The following is a 22895-nucleotide window of genomic DNA, read 5'->3' on the forward strand; positions in this document are numbered from 1 at the left end:
ACACATGCCAGAGTGTCCGAGGAAAGGGAGGAAGCATTTGCAAGGCTCTTCAGCATGGTTTTGTTTCCTCTTCCTTGGTTCTGTGTGAACAGCCCTGGTTCATAGTGTGCTTTTTTTTTTTTTCTTTAAACAGATTGTTAGTCCAAGGCCAGAAAGATATCCCGGTGGTTTGAAAACACACTGACTTATTATTTTTTTTTTCTTTCTTTGCCCCATTGAAGCAACTCTTCCCTCCTCCTCTGTTCAGGCTGGGCTCACATCCCTGCACCACAGGCTCGTGCAAACTTCCCACCCATGCCCTGCATTTCATGGGAAGGAGCATTCAGGAGGTGGACAGCAAGGGTTTTATTCTACTTGACCATCTCCTAAGGAAAAAAAAGAAAGAAAGAAAGGAAGAAAGAAAAGAAAAAAGAAAGAGAAAGATGAAGAACAGAAGTTGAGAGAGGCCAGACTAAATGGATATGATCTGAATGCATATTTGTGTTACAACTAATACAACCAGCATCAGAGAGGGGCCAAGATCAAATAAATGGTAAAACCTGACAAAGAGAAGAATAGATGGTATGTGGAGCCATCTGTTTTGGAGGACACCCAAATCTGTCTGAATCTGTGAGGCCAAACTACCAGCTATTCTAAGACGCCCCATTCCAAGAGTGGCCTAATGCGCATCTACACAATCAGTCTCTCTCTCCGTCACTTTGGCTGCAACTTTTTTGTGCAATTAAGTAATTTATTCCTTTCTTCAGCCTCCTGATTCTAATGAATCCGAGCCACAAACAAGCCTCAGTTGCTCCTATTCAAGGAGTCTGATTGCATCTGGCAGTGATTGCTGAAAATCCTGAAGAGGAAACAGGGAAGGGAAGCATATTGTTTGGGGGGGTAATAGGTGAAGACCTGCCTCTCTTGACCTATAATACATTAGTGTCAGTGAACATTTGGCAGCCTTCAGATGATTAGCAATGAAGATGAATCAAGCAAAAAAGAGGTAGAAATCTGCCTCATCTGAATCACCAGAACTGCATACATTTGCATGCTGATTAGCTGTTCTTTTGTCTGTGTTCCTAATTATTATGACACATTATGTCTTCATCATGCAAGATTCTGATCTGTCTTGTTCAAAATGCATGTAGAAAAAAGTGCAGTTTATTGATTCAACATGTAACTTTTATTTTTATGTTTGCTTTAATTAAATACATATTTGATTGCCTTTGACTGCTGTCCTTTTTTTTTTTTTGCTCTTATTTATTTCGTCTTGTTGACAAACACACAGGTAACCTTCCTTTATCATTCTCAGATCATTTGGTGCTCGCAGTCTTCCCCCTCTGCCTTCCTCTCTCTCTCTCTCTCTCTCTCTCTCTTTCTCAGGTGCTCACTTTCATTTTCTTGAAGAGGCAAAAACAAAGGAGGGAAAGAAAACAAAACGGCATCCCCAGTAACACAGCAGAACTCGGGGCGGGGGGGGGGGGGGGGGGGGGGGGGGGGTGTGGGTAGGGGGGTACGTACAGGCGATGCCCAGAGCAGGGAGGGAAAATGGCTTCAACCTTAAGAAGAGCAAACAAACGTTTGTGACTCTGGAGACAGGCTTTCCAGAGGACCACAGGCAGCAGAAGGGGGTTAAAAATAACATGATCCTGCGAGAGACAGAAAGAGACCCTGTGGCATTCCCATTGTCTTCCCACATTATTGATCGCCAGGATTTGTGAACAGGACGTGAAAACGCCCGCCTCCCAGGTCAAGCCTCCGTTTTTTCCATATGGCCCGATGATTCCGCTGGAATATCTGCAAAAGAAGGGGAGACTGCTTTCCCGATGGGCTCTGCTTAGGCCCAAGTACCCCCCGCCTCTTTCTCAGAAGTCGAAGTGGTGCAGGATACTTGGCATCTAACTGGGCCAGACCCCAGAGATTCCTCCAGCCCCAAAGCAGCCAGGAAACCAACATTCCCAGGAGCAAGGTGGAGAATCAGGAACTGGACAAGGAATTCTGGGCGGAAGGCCTCTAGCTCCCCCACCTACAAAGATGCAAAATGTACCAGCATGTACCTCCAGGCCTGCTGGGGCTACTCCCTCCACACGACTGGGGATTCTTTCAGTAGGGGTGGTGGGGAGAGGTGTGGGCAGAAAGAGAAAGGAAAAGATCTTAGCTTCCTGCTGGTTTCAGCCACCCCAAGCCCTGATGTCCTTATCACCCTCCACCCAGGGATATGCTAAGCAGCTGTAGTTAGCACCAAGCTATTTGGCAAATCCAATCAAGACACTTAGAAAGCAAAAGAGCATCACAGAGGAAGAGCCGGATGCAGGAGTAATTGAGTGCGCTGAGGGTCCATGGATGCTCAGAAAGAAAGCAGGGCCCAACCAAATGCAAATGGCTCCTCACTGAAGAGGCATAATGCCCATTGCTCTTCGCTGCTAATGGGCATGATTGGCTGAAAATGTAATCAACAGCTCTGCCCCCAACATCTATCCCTACAGTGAGGGATGATGGAAATCCATATTCATGAGAAAGCAAACCGGCAATGTTTACTGGGTGCAGAAAGGGGGCAGGGCTGGCCTGGGTCAGACAGAGTTCCTTGGGAGCCATAATGAGGCTGGGAGCAGGGAAACCAGTGCTGTTAGGACCCCCGCCCCAGCCCTCTCTCACAGGCCCTAATATGTACACATGGCTGCTGAACCTGGGACTAAAGAGAACACTCAACGTGGCAAATCCATAATTTACCTAAGCAGAATCTGCCCAGTGACAATGGCCTCCGGATGTCTATGTGAGTGCTGCCATCTCACAGCATCTGGTGTCAAAGCACCCATTCCCTCCCCTCCCTTGCCAGCCCACCCTGCAAGCACGGCGCATCTATCCCATACGTAGGAACAGATATGGAGCAAATGGTAAAAAAAGCACAGACCTCTGGAGATCCACTTTGGAATCCCTCCATCATACACTGGGTTGCCTAAGCTAAAAGTAAAGGCTATCAGGCATGGGACTGATGGAATGGTGTCTGTATTAGTCTGCCCAGGCTGCCATAACAAAATATTACAGACTAAGTGGGCTAAAAAACATAAACTTATTCTCTCACCATTTTGGGGACTGAAAGTCCAAGATCAAGGTGTTGGCAGGTTTGGTTTCTCCAGAGGCCTCTCTTCTCAGCTTGAAGATGGCCGCCTCTTTCATGTGTCCTCACGTGGTCTTTCCTCACGTGTGGGCATCCCTGGTTGTCTCTGCATGTCCTAACCTCCATGAGAACACCAGTCAGATTGGATCAGGGCCCATGCCAATGTTTCATTTTTCCCTAGTTCGTGCTTTAAGGCCCCATCTCCAAAGACAGTCATATTCTAAGGTACTGGGGCTTGTCTTCAATATATGAATTTTGAAGGAACACCCTTCAGCCCAAAATGGTGTCTCCTCAAAATTCAAATCCACCAGAACCTCAGAATGTGATATCATCTGAGAATACAGCCTTTGCAGATATAATTAGTTAAGATGGGGGGTTGCTTGCTTAGAGGGGCCCTAATGCCAGTGACTGATGTTCTTATAAGAGGAGACAAACATACAGACGGGTAGATACACAGAGAGAACGCTGTGGGAGGGCAGAGGCAGAAACTGTGGTGATGGCAGTTGTGAACCAAGGAATACCAAGAATTGTTGGCCGACCCCAGGAGCTAAGAAGGGTGAGGAAGCCTTTCTCCCTAGAGCCTTCAGAGGGAGCATGGCCCTGCTGACACCTTGATTTCAGGCTTCAGCCTCCAGAACTATAAGAGAATAAGCTTCTGTTGTTTAAGCCACCTAGTTTGCGGTCATTTGTTGTAAAAGCCATGGGAAACTAACAAAATCATGACGACTGAACCCCACAGAATATCCCAAAATCTCCATGTCGAATTAGACTATCACTTGGGCCAACCACTTGCTCACCACAAGATGGCCACAGATGCCCCAGTGCAAACTGGTCTTCATTTCTCTTCCCTCCTTGGCCTCCCCAAATTCCCTCTGGTAAAGGAGCCAGTAGCAGGACAAGGTTCAAGAGTATCTACAATGGGCACTTGGGTGGCTCAGTCAGTTAAACGTTTGACTCTTGATCTCAGCTCAGGTCATGATCTTGTGGTTTGTGGGACTGAGCCCCCGTCAGGCTCTGTGTTGACAGTGTGGGGCCTGCTTGGGATTCTCTCTCTCTCTCTCTCTCTCCCTCTCTCTCTCTCAGCCCCTCCTTCTTTCTCTCTCAAAATAAATAAATATTAAAAAAATTAAGAATATCCACAAGCAAGACACCAGATCCTGGTCATCCGATCACCAGCCATCTGAAGTCAGAGCCCAAAGAAATACAAGGAGAGAGTCACGTTCAATGAAGTCAGAAATCCAAACTATAAACAACCCAAACAACCTTTTGTCTCTAGGCTGAGGTGTGCCAATCCACAATGACTCTCATGAAATGAGAAAAATAAAGCATTGAGGTTTTATAAAGCTAAAAATGTTTTATGCAAGAGATTCCCCCTTTATTCTGAGATCACGTCCTTTTTATATCTTGGATGCTTAAATGTCCTACCTATTATAAAATGATAGGAATAGGGATGGTAAGAATTTCTCTAATGCTCATTCTTAGCAAAATTAAAAGCTGGCGGGGCGCCTGGGTGGCGCAGTCGGTTAAGCGTCCGACTTCAGCCAGGTCACGATCTCGCGGTCCGTGAGTTCGAGCCCCGCGTCAGGCTCTGGGCTGATGGCTCGGAGCCTGGAGCCTGTTTCCGATTCTGTGTCTCCCTCTCTCTCTGCCCCTCCCCCGTTCATGCTCTGTCTCTCTCTGTCCCAAAAATAAATAAAAAACCGTTAAAAAAAAAAAAAAAAAAAAAAGCTGGCAATTCTCTTGACAGGGTCCCCATTGAAAACTAAAAATCCATGACCTGTTGTTATTTCTTCCAAGAAGCCTCTCCACATTCTTCACTCCCTTGGTACTGATGCATGAATCTTGCATTTTTCATTTCTCATTCACATTTGGCTCTAAAATTGTTCTCTGATTTCTTTCCAAAGAGATTGCAAATAGGTCCCTATCTCCCAGAGATAAGGATCATGACTCTTACATTTTCTATTTCTACTTTTACATAGCACAGACCAGCACACTCAACAGATGCCTAGGAAATGCTGAATGGATCAATAAAAGAATATAAAGTTGGTAAAAACCACTGAAGAAGTTATCAATGGGCCCAGGACAAAGCAAGAATTTATAAAGGTATAATAGGAGATTTGATAGCTTCTGAAGTTCCTTCCCACCACAACTGTCTATGGTTCCTTAGTTTCAGGGGGATGAGAAATAGGCCCAAGTCAGCTTAAATGACAATGAAAAAGGGGATGCCTATGCCACAGACCCACAGAATTCTGGAAGCTTCCATGCTGAAACTGGCCCAAGATATGAGGCAGCTGGATATATATAGCCAGGATCCAACTGCTTCTCACTACCTTTGCCCAAACCACCTTCATCCTTCACCTACACAAATGCACTAACCCCTACAGTAGTCAGAATAATGGCCTTCTGAAGATGAACACATCCTAATCCCCCCAAATTGTGAAGACCTTACATGGCAAAAAGGACATTACAAATGTGATCAATTTAAGGATCTTGAGACAGAGAGATGATCCTGGATTATACAGATGAGGCCAACTTAATCACATGGGTCCTTATATGGGAAAGAGGAGGGTTGGAGTCAAAGAAGGAAATGGGGCAACGAAAACAGATGTCAGAGAAAGAGAGATGACAATGCTGTCCTGCTGGTTTTAAGACAAGGAAAGAAGCCAAGAGTCCAGAAGTGCAGGCAGTCTTTAGCAGCTGCAAAAGTCAATGGACTTTGCTGTACAACCTCCAGAAGGAACACAGTCTTGCTTACACCTTGATGTTAGGACTCTGGCCTCCTGACCAGTAAAATAATAAATTTGTGTTGTTCTAAGCCACTAAATTTGTGGTCATTTGTTACAGCAGCAATAAGAAACTAATACATCTCCTTACTGGTCTCCCTGCTTCTGCCCTTGTCCTCCTATGGTCTATTTCTGAACATGAAAGCCAGAGAGAGCCTCTTAAAATCCAGATCAGATCTCATCTCCGTCTGCTCAATATCTTTCTATCATACCCTATGTCACAGTAAACTACGAAGTTCCCAGAACCTCCCACAAGGCCCTACCCAACCAGCCGTTATAACTTCTGAGACTTCCTCTTTTCCAGCTCCTCCCACTCACTTCACTCTGGACTTGCTGGCCTCCTTGGGGTTCTTGGCTTCCTCCTGTCTCAGGGCCTTTGTATTTGCTATGCCCTCTGTCTAGAAGGCTCCTTCCCCAGGCATCTAGGAGCTAACTCCGACCTCCTTCGTATCTCTCTCTGCTCAAAGAGCGCTTTCTCAGAGAGGCCTTCCTGAGGTCCCTATTTAAAGCTGACACCTCCAAACTGAAACCCCCGTCCACTTTCAGTCTCCTCTCCCTACCTAGTACTCTCTATAGCACTCAAACTATCTAGCACACTATATATTCTACTGATCAACTTGTTTATTTCCTGTCTCCGGTAGAACATGTCCTGTCTTCACTAGGACCAGGATTTTTGTCTGTTTCATCTGCAGTGCCAAAACCGTGCCTGGCACATAGTAGGTGCTCAATAAATATCTGCTAAACAGATGATCGCTCCCTGTAGGAACCTATGAGACAATGTCACCAGTGCTGATAAAACAATCATACTAGTCACAGCCAAGTTACTGGGTACCAGGCACTGAGGCAAGCACTTCACTCAGATCGCATGAACTCAGATCGCAGAGGCTCTTCCCAGTGGGGCCCTCAAGGGACAAATTCCTCAAGGAACAAAATTCAAAATGTAGGGTGGAAATTGCTGATTTCTGATTATAGTGCCCAGTGGCTCAGGGCAAAAACAGGAAACTGTTTACTCAGCAAAACTGACATCACCACAAAAACTTTGATAAAATGGAATTTGAGCCCATAGCCCTCCAGCTCTGAAAGTTCCTGACCCATAGTAAGTATGCAGTCAGAATCTGCTAATTAGTGTTTTTTTTTTTACAAAAAAAAAAAAATCTAATGTCACCTGCAAATATGGAGGGAGATGATACAAGTCAGAAATATGGAAAAATTCATAGAAATACGGGACTTCTGCTCAATAACCCAGCTTTATCGAAGGCCTTCAAGTCCTACCCATCTCCTTATGATAGAGTCCCCAATGTCACAGGTTAGTTAGCTCTAGTATTGTGACTTATAATAAGAAATATATATTTGGTCTTTGGCCCCATTTCTAGCACTGAGCTTTTCCTAAGACAGAAGACAAACATGTGTCTTGTTATGTTAGTGAGGTGACATTTAGAAAGTACCTAAGGATGGGGGCTGGTTTTCAGGAGACCCAGCCACATGACCAGAGGGTTGGAAATTTCAGTCCTATCCCCAACCTCCAGGGAGGAGAAGGGGCTGGAGGTTGAATCAATCACCAAAGGCCAGTGATTTAATCAACCATGCCTATGTAATGAAGCTTCCATAAAATCTCAAAGGGACATGGGCGCCTGTGTGGCTCAGTCGGTTAAGCACCTGACTCTTGATTTCAGCTCAGGTCATGATCTCACAGTTCATGGGTTCCAGTCCTGCATCGGGATCTGTACTGACAATGCAGAGCCTCTTGGGATCCTTTCTCTCTCCCTCTCTCTGCCCCTCCCCTGCTTGCTCCCTCTCAAAATAAATAATAAAATTGACTTTTTAAAAAAAGAATCCCTATTTAAAAAAAAAAACTCAAAGGGAAAGGGTTTGGAGAGCTCCCAGGTTGGTGAACACGTGATTGGTGATCTGGGGAGAGTGGGATGCCAGGACGGCATGGAAGTTCTACACTCTTCCCAAATACATTGCCCCATGCATGTTTTCCATCCGGATGTTACTTTGTGTCCTTTGTCATATCCCTTTATAATAAACTGATAAATGTAAGCGCATATCTCCCTGAGTTCTGTGAGCCACTCTGGCGAATTAATCAAGTCCAGAGGGGAAGGAGATCATGGGAGCCTCTGATTTACGGTGGGTCGGTCAGAAGCACAAGTGAGAAGCTGGGCTTGCACCTGGCATCTAAAGTCTTACGGGACTGAGCCCTTAGCCGGTGGAATCCAACGCTGTCTCCTTGTAGATTGTGCCAGAATTGCGTTTAATTGTAGGACGCCACGCTGGTGTCCAAGGACTGCTCGGCAGGGTGGGGAAACAGCCCCCATGCACACATTGGAGTTGGTGACCAGAACCCTTTTTAGGAAGTAAGAGTGCAAATGAGAAGCAGAGCAGGGAAAGGGGGCCAGGATGAGACAGGATGGCGGCACCAATAAGGAGGACTGGAAGATCTCCTCTCCTCCAAGATTCACAGATGGGGAGGAGTCAAGTGAGAGAGTCTTGTCAGGTGGGACAGGGATGCCAGGAGAAGTCGCTGCTTTCTGATTCTCCCCATGGGTCTCATCTGGGAAAACGTTTTCTGAAGCAACACAAACTGGCCCGTGACTAACTCCACTCACCGACCTGACTATCCCCGAGGGGGAAGAAAAGGGAATCCCCTCTTCGAGGCCACATGACAGGTGGGAATCTTCTTCTATTTGCCATTGTAATCTCAGGAGTCACTCAAGTCAATAAACAAACAAGTGAAAAGATTCAGCGAGGTGTAAAAATAGATTTGCACAGGGCAGACAACTGCGCATTCCATTTATTTACCTCTTCTAACAAACCGATACCTGGGGTGACATTTATTAATAAACGGCATTATCAGGTGCCTGATATGTGGCTCACAGAAATTAATTACCCAGCCCATGGTAAAACCATAACAAGCCTGCAGTGCTGTAACATTTGTGCTAATTGGAAATGAGATAAGTACTGTGGGTGCAATTTGCATTCAATGCAGTGTATTAATTATCTTCAGTTCTCTTCATGATAAATATACCTGACTGAACCGCTCTCCTAATTTACCGGGTAATAGAGTTGTAAGTGGGCTCCCTTAGGTAACCAAGGGAAGGCACTGAGTTGTGGGCAAGATGGATACCCTCCGCTTCTCTGAGTACTTGAGCAAGATTAGCTCGTACGCTGTGAGCGGCCTTGCATCATTCCTAGGAACATGAAGTCAACTTGTTAGACTCACCCAGACTCCCAGCCTCAGGCCCTAATCCTTCCCTCTTCCACTAGAGAGGCCGACTGTTCAGAAGCTCAGAGAGTGATAGAAAACATGACGTTAGAAGGGATATATTTTAATCCATCTGACAACTCTCCTGCACACGGAATATTATTAACTCTGCAAGGAAGGGCCTTTTGCTATTCACTGCTCCCATACGAATTCAAAATTGTTTGCATTTGGTTCTGAGTGGGTATGCGTTGAAATGTGTGGTCAGGAAAACACAGCCTTAAAGATGTGGGGCAGTGCCACAGATCAGTGCTTGGGGATGATGGCTTGGAGAAAGGGCTCAAATGACAAACAAACCCAAACTGGGATGTACGGCCATCCCTTAGTACCAACCAACAAGGATGGCCTGCCTTTCAAGAGGGAAGGAGGAGAAAGACACATCCGGTTATCATGAACCGAAGCTCCCCAACTGTCCGTGGCCGGTACATCTGCAAAGCTTCGGCCTCCCTTTGAACTCGTCAACGTGTGCCTCTGGCCTCCGCGTGTTGAGCAGCATGTAATGAGGGACAGGTGACAGTTGATAATAACAATAACACTTTTTGAGAATTGAGAGCTTACCGTGGGTCGGGCACCAAGCTCAGAAGTTAACATATAACATTTAAATTCGTGCTCTTTAGAAGCTCTCCTAATCCGTCCCCTCCTACCTCCTACTCCCCACCACACACACAGTAACTCTCCATGAGAGCCCCTGCTTGCTTCCTGTAGGGCACTGTCCCAAACTATAATCAGCTTGGTCACGTGTTTACCCGCCTCCTCCCTGATTAGCGTACAGGCAGGCTCCTGAGGATAAATCCCCAGCCTGTCTTCTTCATCCCTACTTTGTGACCAGCACAGTGATCACTCAGTAAATACCTGTGAATGAATGCAAACTTGTCATAATATTGCCCTAACCTAAGCAGACCAAAACTCAATTATGACCCAGTCCAAGCAGTGCATAACACATGTTCTCAAATTAATAAATTTTTAAGGTGTCCCAGCCCCATCCACAGCACTCAAAGAGGCCAGGAATCCTGTGTGGGAAGGGCCAGTAGCATCCAGAATGCCTACCATGAAATCAACTTGCTGCCAGGAAGGCTCCAACCTCATTCTAAGTTTTCTCATAGTCCATGGGAAGAGGAAGACAAAGCTCTAAATATCCATGATGTGAAACACACCAGCAGCCCAAGGGAAGCAACAGCTATTTCTGATACTCACGTTGGAAAGAAATTTCTTTTGAGGACAGAGAAGATGCTGCTCACTGTCCCATCACACTCTGGTAGTCAGGAAACTGCAGCTGAATTAGAAAATAGCACCCTTCAGGCCAACATGGTCCATAAGGGTGCGGGCATGGCAACAAGAGCCTGGCTGGACTTCAGCCCCCGCTCAGCCCCCTTCGGGCAGGAACCCCTGTACAGGTTACAACCTGCAGAATGCCTGCTGAGGAGATGCCCGTGATGGTCTCCTTCTAAAACTCCTCAGTGCAATCTGGCATGTTAATTACACATAAACAAACAAACAAACAAACAAGGGGAAAACATATAAACTGATAAAACCATCCCTATAGAGGCCTTTGGAATGTGATCCTGGTCTCCCCAGCTGTCAACCCCCTGGTAGATGTTATCATATTTAGGGCAACTCTGCTAGGTTATGCCTTAGTAGGACCAATGACAGTGATTGCTAGGTTTCTCCTAAGAGAGGAGTGGCAGATTTTTATATTAGTTAAATGAGCATACTCTCCATTCTGGTTAAAAAGAACTGAACTCTTGCAATCCCAATCAAAATAACACCAGCATTTTTCACAGAGCTAGAACAAATAATTCTAAAATTTGCATGGAATGAGAAAAGACCCTGAATAGCCAAGGTAATGCTGAAAAAGAAAACCAAAGCTGGAGGCATCACAATTCTGGATTTCAAGATGTATTACAAAGCTGTGACCATCAAGACAGTATGGTACTGGCACAATGGAACAGAATAGAAAACCCAGAAATGGACCCACAAACGTATGGCCAACTAATCTTTGACAAAGCAGGAAAGAATATCCAATGGAATAAAGACAGTCTCTTCAGCAAGTGATGCTGGGAAAACTGGACAGCAACATGCAGAAGAATGAACCTGGACCACTTTCTTACGACATAAAAACAAACAAACAAAAAACTTAAAATGGATGAAAGACATAAATGTGAGACAGGAAACCATCAAAATCCTAGATGAGAAAACAGGCAACAACCTCTTTGATATTGGCTGCAGCAACTTCTTACTTGACATGTCTCCAGAGGCAAAGGAAACAAAAGCAAAAGGGAACTATTGAAACCTCATCAAGATAAAAAGCATACGCACAGTGAAGGAAACAATCAGCAAAACTAAAAGGCAACAGACAGAATGGGAGAAGGTATTTGTAAATGGCATATCGGATAAAGGGTTAGTATCCAAAATCTATAAAGAACTTGTCAAACTCAACACGCAAAAACAAATAATCCAGTGAAGAAATAGGCAAGACATGAATAAACACTTTTCCAAAGAAGACATCCACATCCAGATGACTAACAGACACATGAAAAGATACTCAACATCACTCATCATCAGGGAAATACAAATCAAAACCACACCTGTCAGAATGGCTAAAATTAACAACTCAGGAAACAACAGATGTTGGTGAGGATGCAGAGAAAGGAGAACCCTTCTGCACTGCTGGTGGGAAGGCAAGCTGGTGCAGCCATTCTGGAAAACAGCATGGAGATTCCTCAAAAACTTAAAAATAGAAATACTCTAGTGCCCAGCAATTGCACTGCTAGGTATTTATCCAAAGGATACAAAAATGCTGATTCAAAGGGGCACATGAATCCCAACGTTCATAGCAGTGCTATCGACAATAGCCAAGTATGGAAAGAGTACTTCCATACTTCCAAGTATGGAAAGAGTCCAAATGTCCATCAACTGACGAATGGATAAAGAAGATGTGGTGTGTGTATATATATATATATATATATATATATATATATATATATATGTATGTATATATGTGTGTGTGTATATATATATATACACAATGGAATATCACTTGGCGATCAGAAAGAATGAAATCTTGCCATTTGCGACAACATGGATGGAACTAGAGTGTACTATGCTAAGTGAAATAAGTCAGTCAGAGAAAGACAAATATCATATGATTTTACTCATATGTGTAATTCAAGAAACAAAACAGATGAACACAGGGGACGGGAAGCAAAAGTAATATAAAAACAGAGAGGGAGGCAAACCATAAGAGACTCTTAAATACAGAAAACAAACTGAAGGATTCTGGTGAGGTGTTGGGTGGGGGGAAGGGCCAGATGGGTGATGAGCATTAAGGAGGGCACTTGTTGGGATGAGCACTGGGTGTCATAGGTAAGAAATGAATCGCTAAATCCTACTCCTGAAATCATTATTACACTATATGTTAACTAACTTTGATTAAAAAAAAGAACTAAACTCTCATATGCCACTTCTTTCCTGTTAACCGACTAAATGTTTGTGTCACCCCCAAATTCATATTTTGAAGCCCCAACCACCCCATGTGACTGTATTTGGAGGAAGAGTCATCACGAAGGCAATTAAGGTTAAATGTAGCCATAAGGGCAGGGTCATGATATGATAGGATTTGTGTCCTTATTAGAAGACACAGCATCTCTCTCCACCATGTGAGCACACAGTGAAGATGGAGGTCAGTCTACAAACCAATAAAGAGGCCTCAGAATAAAACCTACCTTGCCAACACCTTGAACTTGGACTGCCAGCCTCTACAAATATGAGAAATAAATGTCTGTCATTTAAGCCACTCAGTCTGCGGTATTTTGTCATGGTGTCCCAAGCTAAGACACTGCCCTTAACATCAAGGATATTTAGCTGCCCTGGGAATTGGGCAAATACAAAAGAAGAGTGCGCAATAGGATGGGGAAGACTAGGGCTAGAGAGACAAGACAAGAAATCAGTCACAGAACGCTTTCTTCACAAGTTATGCCCATTATTTAAATTTATACATATCGTGAGTTACTCATATCGCAATATAATATATTCTCAACAGCGTCACCAGATTGGTCCTCTGGAAACAATCAGTCAGATCTTATCACTCCTCTCAAAAGCTCAAAACTTGCCAATGGCTCCATCTCCCGCAGGATAAACTCCCCAGTGCACACCGGGTCCTACAAGCCCCCCCTGAGCTGACTTAGGGGTCCCCTCTGATCTCACCCCCAGTATCCTCCCCTTGGAAGGGGAGTTAGCCACGCTAACTTCCTGCAGCTTCTCAGACATCGCCATGCACAAATCTAGCCCACGGCCTTTGCATTTGCTGCTTCTTATTCCCGAAGGCTCTTTCCTCGCTTCCTTTCTGTCTATTCCAATATGACATGATTGGTGAGGCCTTCCCTAATCATTGTATCAAAAATAACAACCCACAACCCCAACCCCCATCCCCCCAACAGCACCCCCTCACACACACTGCATGCCTTACCTACCTTATCCTGCTTAATTTTCTCAGGAGTGATTCTTAGAATCACTATTATTAATTTGACATACCATTTGCTTATTAATTTGTTAATTGCCACTCTCTGCCTAAAACAAAAGCTAATCCTAGGCAGGCAGGAAATTGTTTATTCTCTCCTATATTCCAAGCAGTTTCAATGGTGCCTGGCATGGAATAGACCCTCAATAACTATTTCTTAAGTGAATGAAAGACATAAATGATTATTATAAGGTAGCAGGTAATAATAACTAAACTTATTGAGTGATTAGCTAAGCTTTTTATAAACATTCTATTGTGCATATGCTGGGAACAGAGCTAAACACTTTACATACCAGGAAAAGATGTTTAAACCATTATCTCATTTAGTCCTTACAATAACCATTTGGGGTAGGTGTTATTATTCCCATTTTACTTCCCCTGAGTAAGTCATCTGCACAACTTACAGGTATGCAAGGAGAGCAGTTAGTCAGGATTTGAACACAGGTCTGCCTGACGTCAAAGCCCATGCTCTTAACCACTCTCCACATCTACGGATAGGATCCAGAAAGTGTAGAGAAATCAGATATCTGTAAATTAAATCTCAGCTGAAATGCAGCAGGAGTATTTACTATTCAAAGGGAACTTGCAGCAAATTCCAAGTTGTATATTTTTTATTAAAAAATTTTTTAATGTTTATTTATTTTTGAGACAGGGAGAGAAAGGGGGGAGGGGCAGAGAGAGAGAGACTGAGACAGAATCTGAAGCAGCCTCTGAGCTGTCACCGCAAAGCCCAATGCAGCATGGGGTTCAAACCCACAAACTGTGAGATCATTACCTGAGCCAAAGTCAGACACTCAACCGACTGAGCCACCCTCACACCCCCCAAGTTGTATATTTTAAAAAACAAATAATTCCTTTTATGAAATATCCCTCTAATGTATCTATTTTTACAAACTATACCAGCTCTATCGTAAACCAGGGCAGACCCCTGATTCAAAAAAAAACATTTTTATTCAGCTTTGCAGTGTAACATGTGGCATTTTTGCCAAGAAACTGACCTTCCTACTCAGGTGTTGCCCGTGCTAGTAGTGACAAGACTAGACTGGAATGGACTGGTGGCCCTCAAATCACATGAATGGACAGAGGGGGGAAGGAGTCAACCATCACAAGTTTGCCAAGGAGCCCACCGGGGATTAAACTTTTTGCAAAAAGATGCAGAAAGAACTCACAGGATGTTGAAAGGATCAAAAAGAGGATTTTTTGTTATTGTTAGAAAATTATCACCATTCTTTTCCTTTAAATATAAGCAGAAAATCAAGTTTTCCCCAGGCACCTCACCATTCTACACTTCATTTAAAATCATTGTGATTGAAAGCACAGAAGAGCATAAGGATGTACCGACTTCATTGATTCTCCTGGTTAAACTGCTGGGCTCAAATAGTAATTATGTACAGTGCATTTTGAAGATATGTATATGCTTGTCCCCGTTTTCAAATGAGGAAACATGGCATTCAGGGGTCAGGCGAGTGGACGGAGCATGGGGAGGGCTTCAAGCCATTCCATCCAAATCTGGGCTGAATTCAAGTAGCACTCAGAATTGAGTCTTTTAAAAACTGCTCCTATTCTACAGGGCACATTTCATGCTATCCAAAAAAATTTTTTTTTGCTCAACTAAATGCCGTATCATTCTGCTTACCTCATTTGGGACAATTCATATGGCACAAGTATCATTCAATGGGCCTATATTCTCCCAAAGTATATTCCATTGCTGTTAACAGAGGCAACTTGGAGCAGAAAAAGTCCCTGTGGTCAAAAAAACTAGTGAAGATAAGTATGATTTAAGCGAGATACTTTATAGCAAGATTTCTCTGAGCCTTTAATATGCTAATCAGCATCTTAAGTCAGGGACATAGATACAGTGTTTCTCTAATGCGTTTGACAATAAGACCCTCATTTCAATAAGAACCTAAGGATTCCTGTTCCCTATTCAAGGTTTTAGGAAACACTGCTTAAGGGGGTACATCAAACACTCTAGGTTTCAAGAAGGTTACAATTTCCTTGAGGGAGTTAAGCTATGTCCCCTAGAAAGATATGTTGAAGTCCTGGTCCCTGTTATCTGTGGATGTGACCCTATTTGGAAATAGGGCCTTTACAGATGAAATCAAGTTCAGATGCTGCCGTTAGGGTGGGCCCTCATCCAATTTAACTAGTATCTTTATAAGAAGAATACAGTGTGAAAATACAGAAGCACAAGGAGGAGATGCATGAAGACAGAGGCAGAGATGGGAGTTATGTTGCCATAAAACAAGGGATCCTGGAACCACCAGAAGCTGGAAGAGGCAAGGAAGGATCTTCTCCTAGAAGCTTCAGTGGGAGCATGGCCCTGCCAACTCCTTGACTTCAGACTGTCAACCTCCGCTCTGAAAACTATAGAACACTAGGAGGAGCCAAGATGGCGGAACAGCACGGAAGTTTTTCGTGTGTGTCTCGCATCCCTGAAATACTGCCACACCAGCACTAAACCATCCTGCACACCTAGAAAACTGATTGGAGGATTAACACAACAATCTGCACAACCTGAACCACAGAACTCAGCAGGTACGTGGGCAGAGTGGTGAACTGGGGGAGAGAGAAGCTGCGGAGGGCAGGGAGCCGTTTTTGCATGCGGAGAGAGGATGGAGACGGGGCAAGGGGTGGGGGAGAATATGGGAAAAGCACCCACCCCCCCCCCCCCCCCCCCCCCAAAGTTGCTGGAGACAAAGTGGAAAGATGGAAACAGCTGCAGGGACTGAACTAAAAAGGGAGAATGGAGAAAGGAGAGGGTTTAAATTCCATTAAGACTCTATAAACGGGGAGTGCAGAGTCTGAAACTCTGCAGCACAATACCTGATGGTGCTCTGCTGGGAAGGGTGAATCCCCAGGAGCAGAGTGAAGTCCAGGGTTCTTCAGACCACAGGGGAGAGGCGGTTCCCCTGCTGGGAGAACATCTGATAGAGGCTGTATAGCTCCCACCAAAGCAACGACCCCAGCAGACCCCAGAGAACAACCACTTTCGCTGGTGCTGGAACAAGGTCGTTGGGGGTGAAGCCTGGTGCCAGATGCGTGTTGTGATTTGCCATAATCCCTGAACTTCTGCTGCTACACGACTGCGTGAACTTTCTCTGGGGCGGGCTGGCACCCGGCCGCAGTCTCTGGACAACGGCAGCAGCACAGTCCTGCGAACATTCCTTGGTGCAGCCGACATTCGACCGTTGCTCGGTGAGGCCCTCCCGCAGGGGGCAGAACGGGTCAAAGCCGCAGTCCTTCAGAAGTAAAAGTCGGGAAAAACAGCTGCATCTGAGACAAAACTCGGGAGGGAGGTGCTGCCTGGGGCTTGGTCACGGACAGTGTAAAAGTAGGGAGTGGACGGAAACCAAAGACAAAGGACGGGTGCGCGACTGCTGATCAGAGAGAACAGAGTTCTGATACTAGAGACTAGGTAGCTGGGTGATGCCATTGTCACCATTCCCGCGCATGCGCGCGCGCACACACACGAACGAGCACCCCGACAATCCACCCCAGTAAGCTAATCAGCGCCATCTAGTGGAGAACAGAGTCATTACACTAAGCCCCGCCCAACTGGGCCAACCTCGGTCTTCAGGAACACAAGTCTCTCTGCCTGCTTACTTTATGGACTATAAAGCGCTTCATAGTTTGACTTCTAGGGGAAAATGAAGTAATTTCAATCAGATTTCAGTCTGTTCACTGGTCCATCTATTCAATTTTCTCCTCTTTTTTCTTTTTCTTTTTTTTCTATTTTTCATTTCTTTCCTTTTTCTTGAATACAGAAAAAGAAAAGTTATTTTTATTTTCAATTTTTATTAAAAATATTTTTCTTTAATTTTTTCTACTATGTTTTTTATTTTTGTGTAATTTTTTTCAAATTCTATTTTACTTTAATCACCTCATTTTATTCTATTTCAGTGTATTCATTTTTTCAAATTTTCAAACGATTTCCTTTTTTTTCTTTCCCCTTTTTTCTCTAATCTATGAAGCCCCTCTCAAGGGGCTTGTCTGGCCCCAGACCAAAACAACCTAGGATCTAGCATCATTTATTTGATTTGTGTGTGTGTGTGTGTGTGTGTGTGTGTGTGTGTGTGTGTTGTTTTTAATTTTTTAATTTTAATTTTTTAATTTTAATTTTTTAATTATTTTTCCCTCATTAATTCCTTTTCTCCCTTCAAAATGACAAAACAAAAGAATCCACCCCAAAAGAAAGAGCAGGAAGAAACAACAGCCAGGGACTTAATCAACACAGATACAAGCAAGATGTCTGAACCAGAATTTAGAATCATGATAATAAGAATACTAGCTGGAGTCAAAAATAGATTAGAATCCCTTTCTGTGGAGATAAAAGAAGTAAAATCTAGCCATGATGAAATTTAAAAAATGCTATAACTGAGCTGCAATCTCAAATGGATGCCACAGTGGCAAGGATGGGTGAGGCAGAGCAAAGAATTAGCAATATAGAGGACAAACCTATGGAGAAAAAATGGAGCAGGAGAAAAAAAAGGGAGACTAAGGCAAAAGAGCATGATTTAAGAATTAGAGAAATCAGTGACTCATTAAAAAGGAACAACATCAGAATCACAGGGGGCCCAGAAGATGAAGAGAGAGAAAAGGGGTAGAAGGGCTATGTAAGCAAATCATAGCAGAAAACTTTCCCAGGTCCAGGAAGCACAGAGGCCTCCCATTAGATTCAACAAAAACCGACCATCAACAAGCATATCATAGTCAAATTTACAAAATACTCAGTCAAGAAAAGAATCATGAAATCAGTAAGGGAAAAAAAAAGTCCTTAACCTACAAGGGAAGACAGATCAGGTTTACAGCAGACCTATGCACAGAAACTTGGCAGGCCAGAAAGGAGTGGCAAGATATATTCAATGTGCTGAATCAGAAAAATATGCAGCTGAGAATTCTTTTTCCAGCAAGGCTGTCATTTGAAATAGAAGGAGAGATTAAAAGTTTCCCAGACAAACAAAAATTAAAGGAGTTTGTGACCACTAAACCAGCCCTGCAAGAAATTTTAAGGGGGACTCTCTGAGGGGAGAAAAGATGAAAATAAATAAACAAATAAATAAAGACCAAAAGCAACAAAGACTAGAAAGGACCAGAGGACACCACCAGAAACTCCAACTCTACAGGCAACAGAATGGCAATAAATTCATATCTTTCAGTACTTACTCTAAACGTCAATGGACTAAATGCTGCAATCAAAAGACATAGGGTAACAGAATGGACAAGAAAACAAGATCCATCTATATGCTATTTACGAGAGACCCACTTTAGAACTAAAGACACCTTCAGATTGAAAGTAAGGGGAGAACCATCTATCATGCTAATGGTCAACAAAAGAAAGCCAGAGTAGCCATACTTATATGAGACAATGAAAACCATAGAACACTTATGAAAGAAATTCAAGAGGACACAAAGAAATGGGGGAAAAAATTCCATACTTATGGATTGGAAGAACAAACATTGTTAAAATATCTATAGTACCCAAAGCAATCTACACATTTAATATGATCCCTATCAAAATACCACCAGCATTTTTCACAGAACTAAAATAAACAATCTTAAAACTTGTATGGAACTGCAAAAGACCTCAAATAGCCAAAGCAATCTTGAAAAAGAAAAGTAAAGGTGGAGGCATGATTCTGGATTTCAAGCTATATTACAAAGCTGTAGTCATCAAGACAGTGTGGTACTGGCACAGAAACAGACACATAGCTCAATGGAACAGAATAGAAAACCCAGAAATGGACCCACAAACATATGGCCAACTCATCTTCGACAAAGCAGGAAAGAATATCCAATGGAAAAAAGACAGTCTCTTCAACAAATGGTGCTGGGAAAACTGGACAGCAACATGCAGAAAAGATGTAACTGGACCACCTTCTTACACCATACACACACACACAAGAAAAAACTCAAAATGGATGAAAGACCTCAATGTGAAACAGGAAACCATCAAAATCCTAGAGGAGAACACAGGCAGCAACCTCTTTGACCTCAGCTGCAACAACTTCTTACTAGACACGTCACTGAAGGCAAGGGAAACAAATGCAAACATGAACTAGTGGGACCTCATCAAGATAAAAAGTTTCTGCACAGCAAAGGAAACAATCAGCAAAACTAAAAGGTAACTGACAGAATGGGAAAAGATATTGGCAAATGACACATCAGATAAGGGGTTAGTATCTAAAATCTATAAACAACTTATCAAACTCAGACTGTCAGCCTCCAGAATAAATGTCTACTGTTGTAGTCCACCCAGTTTATGTTACTTTGTTAAGGCAGTCCTAGGAAAGTAATACAGGCACGGGGATACCCGGCTACAAAATGGAGACTAAATACCAACACAACTAGAGGCAAGGATGGAAGCAGACAGTCAGGAGTATACAAAAGGGATTACAGACAACAAAGAAGCAGGGCTTCGGGGGTGTCTGGGTGGCACTGTGGGTTGAATGTCTGACTTCGGCTCAGGTCATGATCTCACAGCTTGTGGGTTTGAGCCCTGTGTTGGGCTCTCTGCTATTACCACAGAGCCTGCTTTAGATCCTCTGTCTCCCTCTCTGCATCTCCCTGGCGTGCGCTCCCTCTCTCTCTCTCTCTCTCTCTCTCTCTCTCTCTCTCAATAATAGAAAATAAACATTAAAAAAAAAAAGCAGGGCTTGAGAAGAGGAGAGCTCTCTGGTGGCTGGGGCGGTCAGAGATGGCTTCCAGGAGGAGGGGGGTAGTGGGGTGGAGTAAACACACAGATCTCCTGGATTACAGGGAAATTCACACACACTCGCACGCATGCATACACCACACACACACACACGCACGCACACACGCCCATCTGCCTTAAAGACATCATGTAAAACCCAATAATCTCTCGTAGACATCCCAACTGAGTTTTAGAAAATATATACAATTTCCATTTTCGTGAGCTTTGAATTTCTAGGTCAGCTTGCATGTCATGAAAAGAATAGCTAAATAAGAACACCTAAACAATTAATAATTCTAGATCAAACCAGTCATACAACCATCTCATTTCAACAGGAAGACCCAGAATAGGAAAAATAGCTCTGAAACTTTAAAGTAAAAAATCTCCATCGAATAAAATAGCAGGGAAGGTTTGCATGGGGGAAGGGACAGGAATCATGAGAACCTTAACTTTTAGCATGAAATGCATCTGTTAAATAGACCTACTAATGGTGTTATTGTAGCTAAAAACAGCGACTTGAAAATGTTGTGCACATTATTACTGTCATTATCCACCAACTGTAAGAATGCTATGTTAAAACTAACTCAAAACACCTCGAGAAAGGTAATTGCTACTAATGGATCTGAAGTGTGCAAAATTGGACATCATTACCCTGTCCTCACATTGTGGGGCTGGGGAAGTTAGTAGGCTCACTCATCTTACTATCAGGACCGAGGTTCGCGGAGAGGGCTGGGCTCGCTTTCACTGTGCAGCGTGAGGGAAATTCCACACTGCAGAACTGGATGGGCAAGGGTTCACAGGGCAAAGCCCAGGGCAGTAGACCCCCCAAACTTTCCCAAGTGGTCAGGGGGAGGGGACTGTAGATACAAGAGAATCTTCCTGCTCTGAAGCTCTTCTGGGTGCCAGTTTGTCAGACCAATCGCCTCCAGAAGGAGCTAAGTATTGCTGACCCTGTGATTTAGGGGAATAACCCAGAATCGAGGGTGGTAAAAGCCAACCGGGTCACCATAAGGCATCGACATCTGCTGAGAAGAGGGCCACCCGGTGGCCCCAGGGGATGTAGCTGTTCAGCTGGCCCGGGGGCTACCTCCTGGCCTCTCTGGGTGTGTAGAGTCACACTCGTCCCCGAGTTTGCCCTACTGTCCCGAACTGCAATGACTACTTTTACTCTATGCTGTGTTCCCCATCACCTCACCCCACGTGTCCCCCAAATATCTCTTCTCCGGTGCTGGTAATAATACTTTAAAAAAAAAAACCCACATTGTCCTTAAATGTTTCCCGAACTTTCAAAACTAATGCTCCCAAACAGCACATGTACCTTTACATGACAGAGCCCCTCTCCTGCCCCGATCCCCCAGCATACCTCCAACCCCACGCCCATCAGGAAAAAAAAATCCAAGAGAGTGGATTTCGACCAGCAATTTCAACCTCTTTTCTCACTACTGACAACCTCAGGGGAATTTCCCTCCTTCCTTCTGGACAAAACACAGGAATACAAATGAAGGGCCAAATGCCCAGAAACTGCATAAGTAATCTCTGACCAAGAGAGAGCTGCCTAAATTCTAAATTTGTGTGTGTGTGTGGGGGGGGGGGGGGGAGTCCTTCATCCACATAAGAAATTTCTTCCCACCCCCAATGGCCCTGGCTGAGCAAGACTCCCAGTGCCCTCGCAAGCCTGTCATCTGGAAGCTGTGACGTCTTTGCCCCCAGTCGAATCACTGAGACAGAATGAGAAGTGGGACCTGGACGGCCTTTGGTTCTCCTCGGGGGGTTCCACCTTGATGAAGAACACAGGAGTGATGCTTGGGACACATAAATCACCGCAGGACAAAATCCTGTTGGGGAAAAGCAACGTGGCAAAACATTCTGACTTTTAAAACAATTTCCTTACCAGACGCCCCAATATAGATCATTTAAATTATTCATTTTATCATTCATGCTATTTATTTGTTTGTTCAAGAATTACTTCTTTAGGGGCACCTTGGTGGCTCTGTCAGTTAGGCTTCTGACTCGTAGTTTCAGCTCAGGTCATGATCTCCTGTTTCATGGGTTAGAGTTGTTGTTAGGCTCTGTCTGCACTGGCAGTGCGGAGCCTGCTCGGGATTCCCTTTCTCTCCCTCTCTTTCTGCCCCTCCCCTGATTATTCTCTCTTTCTCTCTCTCTCTCTCTCTCTCAAAATAAATAAACTTTTAAAAAAAGAATTATTTAGCATTTGTTAATGGCATTAGTTTTCTAATTGTACTTGCCAACAAACAAAAGTGATACAAATGCCTGATGAATAACTGAAAACCCACAGTGAATACAGAACTTCTAATCTGATGTGGGAAGGCGATAATAAACATATAAATATATAGGCCAGGTCTTGATCATTTTTCTTACTAAGAAAAATTTAGTAGGAAGGGATGATAAGGTGAAGTGCTCTTTTAAATAGGTTCTCGGGATGTGTGAAAGGAACGGAAAGGGAATATCTCTGGGACAGCCTTCCAGGCAGCAGGAGGGAGTAAAACCTGGAGCCGGGAGGGGCGCCTGGGTGGCTCAGT

At 44.0% G+C, this 22895-nt stretch overlaps 1 protein-coding gene across 1 annotated transcript in view; it reads right to left on the reverse strand.

The window, feature by feature from the left end:
- Positions 1-899: 899 nt before the first annotated feature.
- RPS6KC1 (ribosomal protein S6 kinase C1) overlaps positions 900-22895 on the reverse strand; it is a 215574-nt gene continuing 193578 nt past the window's right edge. The window contains exon 16 of the mRNA XM_049634156.1: positions 900-1779. Within this exon, the coding sequence (XP_049490113.1) occupies positions 1733-1779 (47 nt within the window). The 3' untranslated portion in view covers positions 900-1732. The remainder of the gene's footprint in view (positions 1780-22895) is intronic.

This window comes from Panthera uncia, chromosome F1 (assembly GCF_023721935.1).
Source record: "Panthera uncia isolate 11264 chromosome F1, Puncia_PCG_1.0, whole genome shotgun sequence".
Lineage (NCBI taxonomy): Eukaryota > Metazoa > Chordata > Mammalia > Carnivora > Felidae > Panthera > Panthera uncia.